The sequence below is a fragment of the Crassostrea angulata genome, chromosome 2 (genome assembly GCF_025612915.1).
Source record: "Crassostrea angulata isolate pt1a10 chromosome 2, ASM2561291v2, whole genome shotgun sequence".
NCBI classification, from domain to species: domain Eukaryota; kingdom Metazoa; phylum Mollusca; class Bivalvia; order Ostreida; family Ostreidae; genus Magallana; species Magallana angulata.
Window position 1 is genome coordinate 31,334,020 of NC_069112.1, and position 9,533 is coordinate 31,343,552.

Below are 9,533 nucleotides of genomic sequence, written 5' to 3' on the forward strand. Positions count from 1 at the left end.
ATGGCTTACTTGAACAGCCACAGTGATAGAGCATGTGGGCAACCCTATATAAAATCACACCATCGTCTTTTATTTTGTCACTTCTCAAAACTTTCTTGTTTCTCTTAAAGCCCCTTCGATTCTGAGCTGCTTACATCAGTTTGAGCATCTATAATTATTATACCCCCGCTCCGAAGGAGAGGGTGTATTCTGTTTTACCCTTGTGTGTCTGTCTGTCTGTCTGTCTGTCTGTCTGACCGTCCGTCCGTAACTCGATATTTTGATTCCTTTTTCCATCTAGAGAATCGGTAGACCTTACGTACACATTTGTATCATTCTTGTATCATTCTTGTAGTCGTCAAGAAAGAAGTATCCCTCTATCAGAGTTATTATGAATTGTACTGTACGTTTTTGTCCAAATATCAATAAATTTAGTGAGATGAAATTTTTGACAGATATAGGTTCCGTCCCGCAACCATTCAGTACATTTTGGACTCTATTGCCCCATTAATTGTACACAACACTGCCAAGAACTGTGCCTTGCCACCCACTCTACAGCTACTTACCTGCCTTAGGTTTCTGGCAACGGGGGCATACCACAGACTGGTAGCCGTAGGGGACAGTCAGCATTGGAGTATCAGAGACAACAACCGGAAGATGTTGCCGTTCTGTTACAGATTCCATAATTACTAATCTGTTGAAAAAATCCATCACTTTTCCAACGGGTAATTGCGCCAGGGAAATAAAACAACATTTTCTGGCAGTAGCAGGTATAAAATGCATCCTTTCACAGATATAAACAGTTATAGTTCGTCCCCAATGCTCGTCTTAAGTGTACTTTCTCTTTTGATAATAAAGAAAGATAACTGGCAATGAACAGATAACTCTTCAATGAAAATCAAAGTACTGCTATCAATGATAGATTTCCTACAGATCTATCAAGATTTGATCAAACACATACATGTACATGTCACGAAATTACAAGCACTAATAATATTGTTCTTCTTTATAAACTAGTGATTTTATTCCCATACATACTCACTCCCCTCTTTCATATTAAAAAAAACAAGCAACTATTTTATAACGGCAGTCAAGTTAGCATAAGTACAATGCATGTAAAAATTAATATTATAAGGTATAAAAAATCATAAGCTCAAGATGTCAATTTTAAATCAATGTAGGTCTAAATGTGTTTGTTGTTTAATATTTATTTCCTTTAAGTTAACTTATAAAATAATTGATAAGAAAAAAATAAACAATGGTTCACAGATGCCTTAGAAATCAATATTTTCCATCTTTTGGATTTCTAATCACGTGTATCGGTCCTTAATCATACACCTGTCTTACTTTATTTAATTTTTCTTATGTAGGATTCCCCAATGTTCTGGGGTGCGTTGACGGAACTTTTATAAGAATCATTGCTCCTAGCGAGAATGAGCCAGATTACGTCAACCGTAAAGGATTCCATTCATTGAATGTACAGGTAACCCCCCCCCCCCAGTGAAAAATATTTTACATATACGAGCTTTTCCCGTTGTTACATGTATTGTACATGCAATTTTATTTAGAATGACAATGAGTTTTTATTTTCATATAAATTAAGCGTAGAGTCAATTTATAAAAAATTACTAATACACTATGAAGAAGGAATAACAGTGAAATACATGTTGTTTTGAACAATGTCAGTTTTTGTTTGCAGGCCGTGTGCGATGCCAAATACAAGACTAGTAGGCTAATTGTTCTCGAACAATTAGAGGTCTTTCCACCTAATATTTTTAATGAATTGCTAGATTGCTCAATAAGGTATACAAAAAATTATTATACCTATGATACATGTTGTACTATAAAATGGGAGAACCACGAAGCCATTAATTGATAAATGGTTTTTAAAGAGAATTTTTTTATTACAGAGGGTTCCGCTTAATCTGATTGTCCGTTTGTCAGGCAAAAACTATCATATTAACCGAATATCACATAAACCAGTTTTAGCATTTCATAAAGGAAATCATGAAATATAAACAGCCTATACATATATGTATATGCATTATTTTCAACCACACTTCTATTTTAACGATTTAATGTAATAAATATCATATTAAAATAATTACACAGTATTTTTATTGGATTTTTAATCGCTATTTACTGGTTTTACAGATTAAATCATTATTTACTTGCATGTGATTGCTCTTATACATAATCATACGATGTATTGGACGCCATCTTAAACCGGAAGTGCGTTTATAGATAGAATGATCCTGTATAATCTAAATCTTTTCGGAAAGAAAAACAACTTCATTTTTTATGAATTTATTATTCAGCACTAAAACTACAAACACTTTCTATGGGCACTATAAAATAAAATCATTTTCTATGGGCACTACAAAATAAAATCATTATATGATTGTCAGTCACATATAAGTACACGAGCGATTTTTACGGAATCCAGTCGATGAACTCTGTGATCCTGGACTGCCTTTTCTTCTTTAGGGCGATAATTTCAAATTGCTCTAGAAGTGCATAGTAGTTACTGAAGTTGTCACAGCCGTTTTCCTCCATGAATCTTCGTACGTACTCCATGCACTTGTTGACACCATTTACATTTGTGGGAAGTTCATCGTCAATGTCCCCAGTCTCTGTCTCGTCTGCCTCGTCCTCGCTTTATCAAGCCATTTCTTTAAGAATTCCATGTTGTATATATATCGTAAAGATTTATTAAATTACTTTTCTGATTTTTTTCCACTTATTTTGAACAAAACTTAGCCAAGTGAATATTCTTTACACAATCATATAAACAGTAAAGCTAACAATAGAAGAGAGTGTTGTAGAGGCTAGCTGTCTTTGTACAAAATGAATGGGTTGACTGTAAAAACAAGTTCCACTTCAGTAACCACAGGACTTGATGTTATACCTGGCTGACCCAATTGAATACCTTATTGCGCAATCCAGCAAGCTATTGAAACTTGTATTTCAAATGATATGAAAATTCATTAATTAACAGACTTCCAAATGACCTTGACCTTTGACCTTTATCTCATTTTGTTCGGCCAAGGTAGACGCTTCTATTCCAAGTGTTCCGAAGTCTGTACAACAAATAATAAAAAAGTTCGAAATGATTTTATAGAAATTTAAAAACTTTCAAGGGCAATAACTATTAGAAGGGGGCCTCAGATCCTTTCGGTATGAATAGATTGAAGAACCCTCTAAGTCTACTGAATACATTTGTAAAAGTTCCACGTCTCTATCTCTTATGGTTTCAGAGGAGTAGCGATAACAAGCATTTCGTACAATAGGGGCTATAACTCTGTAATTATTCAAAGATATGAGCCAAGGGGCTATATTTTAAAATGTCTTAAGATGTCCTGGCTACTACATCCATAAAAAGATTTTTCTCTACCACCCTAAACAAAAGAGATATAAAAACTCATTAATTAACAGCTTCTCAAATGACCTTGACCTTTGACTTTTATGTCATTTTGTTCGGCCAAGGAAGACGCTTCCATCCCAAGTGGTCCGAAGTCTCTATGATAAATAATAAAAAAGTTGGAAGTGATTTTATAGAAATTTAAATACTTTCAGGGGCAATAACTACTACAATGGGGCCTTAGATCCTTTTGGTATGAATAGATTGAAGAACCCTCTAAGTGTAATGAAGACATTGGTAAAAGTTCCAAATCTCTATCTCTTATGGTTTCAGAGGAGTAGCGATAACAAGCATTTCCTTCTCAAAGGGCAATAACTCTGTAAGTTTTGGGAGTTCTTTGACACAGGGTCAATTGGTACCATAACTTTTAATGAGCAATTACATACAGTTTAAATTGTTTGGATAACTCTAATAATAAAAAAGTCACCCCGAGCTAAATAGAAAAAAAGAAGAAGAATAACTAGTAGACTAATTGTTCTCGAACAATTAGAGGTCTTTCCACCTCTTTGTTTTTTTTTGTTTGACTTAGAATACAGTATTTCTCTGCGTTACTTCAAAAAAAGTGTCAAACGATTAAGTTTGCAATTTTTTATTGATTGACCTTGACTTTTGTCCTTTATGTCATTTTGATCTGACAAGGTAGACGCTTCAATACCAAGTGGTCCGATCTATCTATGATTATTGATTCAAAAGTTATTTGTGTTTTTATTGATTGTTCAAACTTTCAGGGGCAATAACTGCTATAAAAGGGACTTTGGACCCTTTCGGTATGATAGATTGAACGAGCGTCTAAGTGTACTGAATACATTATTAAAAGTTTCAAGTCTCTACCTCTAACGGTTAATGAGGGGTAGCGATAACAAGCATTTTGTACAATAGGAGCAATAACTCTATAATTGTTACATGGTAAGGGTCAAAGGGTGATATTTTGAAATGCCTTAAGATGTCCTACTACATCCATGAAAAAGTTTTTCTCTACCATCCTAAACAAAAGAGATACAAAAACTCATTAATTAAGAGATTTCCAGATGACCTTGACTTTTGACCTTTATGTCATTTTGTTTGGCCAAGGTAGACGCTTCCATCCCAAGTGGTCCGAAGTCTCTATAATAAGTAATGAAAAAGTTGGAAGTGATTTTATAAAAATGTCAATACTTTCAGGGGCAATTACTACTAGAAGGGGGGCTTAGATCCTTTTGCTATGAATAGATTGAAGAACCCTCTAAGTGTACTGAAGACATTGGTAAAAGTTTCAAGTTTCTATCTCTTATGGTTTCAGAGGAGTAGCGATAACAAGCTTTTCGTACAAAAGGGGCATTAACTCTGTAACTGTTTAAAAGAAGGAGCCAAGGGGATATATTTTGAAATGTCTTAAGATGTCCTACTACATCCATGAAAAAGTTTTTCTCTACCATCCTAAACAAAAGAGATACAAAAACTCATTAATTAAGAGATTTGCAGATGACCTTGACCTTTGACCTTTATGTCATTTTGTTCGGCCAAGGTAGACGCTTCCATCCCAAGTGGTCCGAAGTCTCTATAAAAAGTAATGAAAAAGTTGGAAGTGATTTTATGGAAATTCAAATACTTTCAGGGGCAATAACTGATAGAAGGGGGGCTCGGATCCTTTCGGTATTAGTAGATTGAAGAACCCTCTAAGTGTACTGAAGACATTGGTAAAAGTTCCAAGTCTCTATCTCTTATGGTTTCAGAGGAGTAGCGATAACAAGCTTTCCGTACACAAGGGCATTAACTTTGTAAGTTTTGGGAGTTATCAAGCAAAGGGTCATTTGGTACAATAACTTTTAATGGCCAATAACATAAAGAAAAAATTGTTTCAATATCTCTTGAAATAAAAAAGCTGTCCCTGGAAAAAAAGAGAAGAAAAAAAATAAAAAACATAAAGAAATCAAAAGGTCTTTCACCTGAAAGGTGGAAAGACCTAAAAAACATAAAGAAATCAAGAGGTCTTTCACCTGAAAGGTGGAAAGACCTAATTACAAGTATTTGCGCAAAATGGCCCGGTAGCGTGCACGATAGTCGGATATGGCGGGAGTCGACTTTGTGTCAGCAGTTTGAGAATGGTATTAGGCTAAGAAAATATATAATTCAGATACATGCAAATACAGACTAGTTAATTCAAAAGCTATACGAATGAGTTAACAATTTAATATGTCATTCGAACAGGCGTTCATAGTGGATTTCTTTTGGGAGATTCTGGTTATCCTTGTAAAAGGTACCTAATGACACATTTTCTAAACCCGTCCACTGCCCCCCGGCAAAGGTTTAATGCATCTCTCTGTAAAACTAGGGTAATGGTGGAACAGACATTTGGAATTCTGAAACGCAGATTTTCTTGTCTTCAAGGAGTGCTTAGGTATACCAAAGTCTGTAATTAGATATCCAAATACAGGCATTTTTGTTTCATATAAATAATTCATATTGTTAAATATATATTTCATGAATTGATATTAATCATGTTTTGCAATTAATGCATATTTTCAACAAAATACGGCATATACCCGGAATTATAAATATTGTGGTCAATAATTTTAAACAGGACAGATCCAAATCAAGCAACAAAATATGTCATTGCCTGTGCAATCTTGCACAATATTGGTATAGACAGGGGTGACATCGTAGATTCTACGCAAGATCAAGTACAACTTCGCGGTGGAAACGGGAACATCATCGTAGCTGGTGATGGTGTCAACATTAGAAACCATATCGTGGATACGTATTTTACGTAAACAGTCCTGCTCCAGATGTTTGAACAAGTATAGTTAGATATAGTTACCCTAGCATATTTAGAAAAGTAAAATAATAGCTCTCTCTCTCTCTCTCTCTCTCTCTCTCTCTCATTGTTCCCTAAACCCCCTCTCTTTCTGTTTAGACTCAACTCGCACACTACATACAGGTCAAGAGTTTATTCTCTTTTGAGAAGTGGACAGGCAAATGTAGGTTATGCCTGTTCACTTCTTAAAAGATAATAATCAAAAGTTGAGACTGTATTATTAATGAAGAAGTCATTTACAGATTCTGTGGTTTCTTACATTTATACAGCGTTGTATTTAATTTAGCAAAACAAAGCACAAGATTAGTTCACAAACATAATAAATGAAACAGTATTTGAAATTGTTCGTAAACCGGCGAAAATTAAAATGTCAATACAATACAGCAATATGCTTATAATTGCTTCTTATTAATCTTACAATTCCTCGCTATTTCAGATAAACAGTATCCATTTGTTTGGCAAGTGTACTGAATAAAGTAATTAAAGACATATAATGCAAATTCAAATACTAGTATCTGTGCTTTAATTTGTCTTAATTAAAACAGCAAAAGTATGGTACTGTAATTCGATAAAATAAAGTATCTCGGATAAAAAGTCAATATGGAAATCCACAACTAATCTAGTTATTGGAAAAATTGTTTCCTTTGCCGTAATCAGTTGTTGTTATTACATACTATATCTTAATAACACCTTTGCTAGCCAAGGGTACACGTGATCTTGGTTTTTTTTCTGTTGGTATGTCATATACATTTATAGTTCATTACTTACGCATGTATTACTTGTATTGGTATATACAATGGAATGAGGATATCGCTCCTCAAACTGACGAACCATAAATGCTTTCTTTATTTCAACAAGCTCTTTCTCTGCTTCTAGTTTTTGTTTTTCATTTATCAATTTTTCAATTTCGACCTTTATTCTCTTGTTATCCAATCTTAAATTTTCTAACTCTTCTTCTTCCAACACATCCTTCATTTGTTTTCTTTTTGACTTTTTTGAAGCAGTTGGTCGCTCCGATAAAGAGGACGACGTGGAGGCCGATGGTTTAGACGTTGACGAAGTGGACGATGTTGTTCCGGAAGACAATGTGATAGATTCCACATCCTTTGATGTTTCTGTTGTTTCTAGATTTACACTTTTATAATTAGTTTTTCAGTTACCTGTGCGAGTTGTACATGTATATTCATCATAAAAAGAAATTCAATCGATGCCTATATATATTCGTTTGAATATAAGTACCTGTGATTTATAAAAAAAAAAATGAATGTGAGTAAATGTGAAGTAATGAGATGATTTTAAAATTGGAAGTTTGTTGTTCATATTACCGTCATTGGCGTCAGTGTCGATACCGTCCGCCAGACCGCATATCTGTGGCCGTCCGTCAAATGCTTGCATCAGTGCGTCCTCCGATGCTGTTAAAGAAGGAGGGGCTGGACCTCCTCCTGTCTTAGGCCTTCTAAGCATACTGATTTTTTCTTTACCTGCGTAAGTTTATATTTCTTAAAACTCTAATCAATTAAGAACAGTAAGATCGCATCATGTCAATTTTCTATATGCCTGTATCAATTCGTTTTTAACAATAATATTTAATTCGTTATTTTATTTTTGTTTTGAACTCTACACAATTACATCTTCTTAGAATAAACTTTAGCATTTAACTTTATTATTTGTATGTATAAAGAAATTAAATTATGTTTTGTTAGTGTTGTAATTAAGTCAGTTTTACTGATACAAGTTCACTTTACCCCTTGTATTTTTTTCACATTTTCAAATAATAGTATTACAAACGAATCAATTTTTCTCTCTAAATATAATGTTCATCTTCACAAGCCAAGGGTTTTCGGTCCACTCTGTTCCCCATAAACCAAAGTAGACCGAAAACCCTTTGCTAGCGAAGATGTATATTGTTATGAATGCATAATAAAATAGAATTAAATAGTTCTTTCCGAAGATAATTTTAACAGCAAATGGTTACTTTTTAATATTGGTTGTTTGTTTCATTACACAAAAAAATTAAATTTAAATATAGTACATGTAAAATAGAAATCGTATCAACGGTGACAAAATTACAATAAGCAGAATAAACTGAAACATGCAAGAACAACAAAAGAACAACTTTTAATCAACAAATTTTATACCTCGCTGTTTGATGTTGTTGAACTTCTTTTTAATTGTTTCAGTGTCCCTGTCGTTCTTGTAATTTCTAATTTAAAAAGTCAATTTTGCATAAAAAAATTTAACGCCAAGATTAGTTATACCATTCAGTAAGTTCCGTATATATGGGCCACAGGCACTGCAAGTTGTTGTAAATATTTTGTATTTAGCATGTACATGTATGACTTTTTAACAAACATGCACATATTTATTTAAATGAACTTCCAGTGTTCGAGTTACGATTACAGAAGACAGTATATCATTAAAACGTTTTCCAAAGCATGTATATTTTCCATACTATAATCATAAACGTACAAAAAATAGACTTATATAGTAAATATATAGTTCGAAAAGTCCGATTTCAGAAGGTCATGAGTCGAAATGACACGTCAACTTTGCTTAAATCAGGGGAGATTACTTTAATTTAGACACCAAAACATCAAGTACACGGAACGGTAAGGTTGAATTTAGATATTGTTTCCTTTTAAATTGAGAAAACTAAATACTGTTACTGGTATATCATACAGTAGAAGCTCTTACAAATTCAGAGTTTCGGCGATTGATCTCCAGGTCGACTCTTTCACTTGACCATGCTTCCCTTTACTCCCCGAACCCTTCATTTTGCCGAAAAGAGTTTCCTCATACTTTAATACTTCTTCAATTAGAAGTATCTCCTCTTCTGGGGTCCAATTGGTGCCCCTTTTCTTATTAAAACTCGTTTCTTTTGCCGTTTGAATTTCCACAAGCTCCATCATTTTAGAAATAAACAAAGCAGACGATAATATTCATTTGATACGTAACAATTACAATACGCTGTATATTTTGTTTCCATTTGCATTTCACAAAACCGCTTAAATCAATGAAAAAAAATCAGTTGAGTATGTACTCAGTAGAGTTGAGAACTTAAAAAATCCTACTCTACTGAGTACATACTCAATGTAGTTGGTGGCGGCGATTTCAGAATTTTCTCAGTTGAGGACGTCCTCAACACTTGAGTTGAGAATTGAGGCTGAGTACGGTAATTTTTTGGTGGCGGCGGGGCCTGATATAACTTTGGCACGGTAACAAGATGACACTTTGAATTACGGGATATTCATACTGATAAATGTACTTCATTTAAAGGGTTTAACCGATATATCTGTTAAGTAAAATGACTGATGAAATTGTGTCTTTTAAAAAAGACAC

At 33.9% G+C, this 9,533-nt stretch overlaps 1 protein-coding gene and 1 pseudogene across 1 annotated transcript; one reads left to right on the forward strand and one right to left on the reverse strand.

Moving 5' to 3' along the window:
• LOC128174196 (putative nuclease HARBI1) lies at positions 1-6,471 on the forward strand (annotated as a pseudogene).
• Positions 6,472-6,652: 181 nt separating this feature from the next.
• On the reverse strand, positions 6,653-9,224 carry LOC128170890 (uncharacterized). Its single transcript, XM_052836647.1, has 4 exons — positions 8,889-9,224; positions 8,333-8,397; positions 7,520-7,675; positions 6,653-7,318 (listed from the first exon to the last, which is right to left on the reverse strand). The coding sequence occupies exons 1-4, from the start codon at positions 9,101-9,103 to the stop codon at positions 6,945-6,947; spliced, it is 810 nt and encodes a 269-aa protein (XP_052692607.1). The 5' UTR covers positions 9,104-9,224; the 3' UTR covers positions 6,653-6,944.
• Between the last annotated feature and the right edge of the window lie 309 nt (positions 9,225-9,533).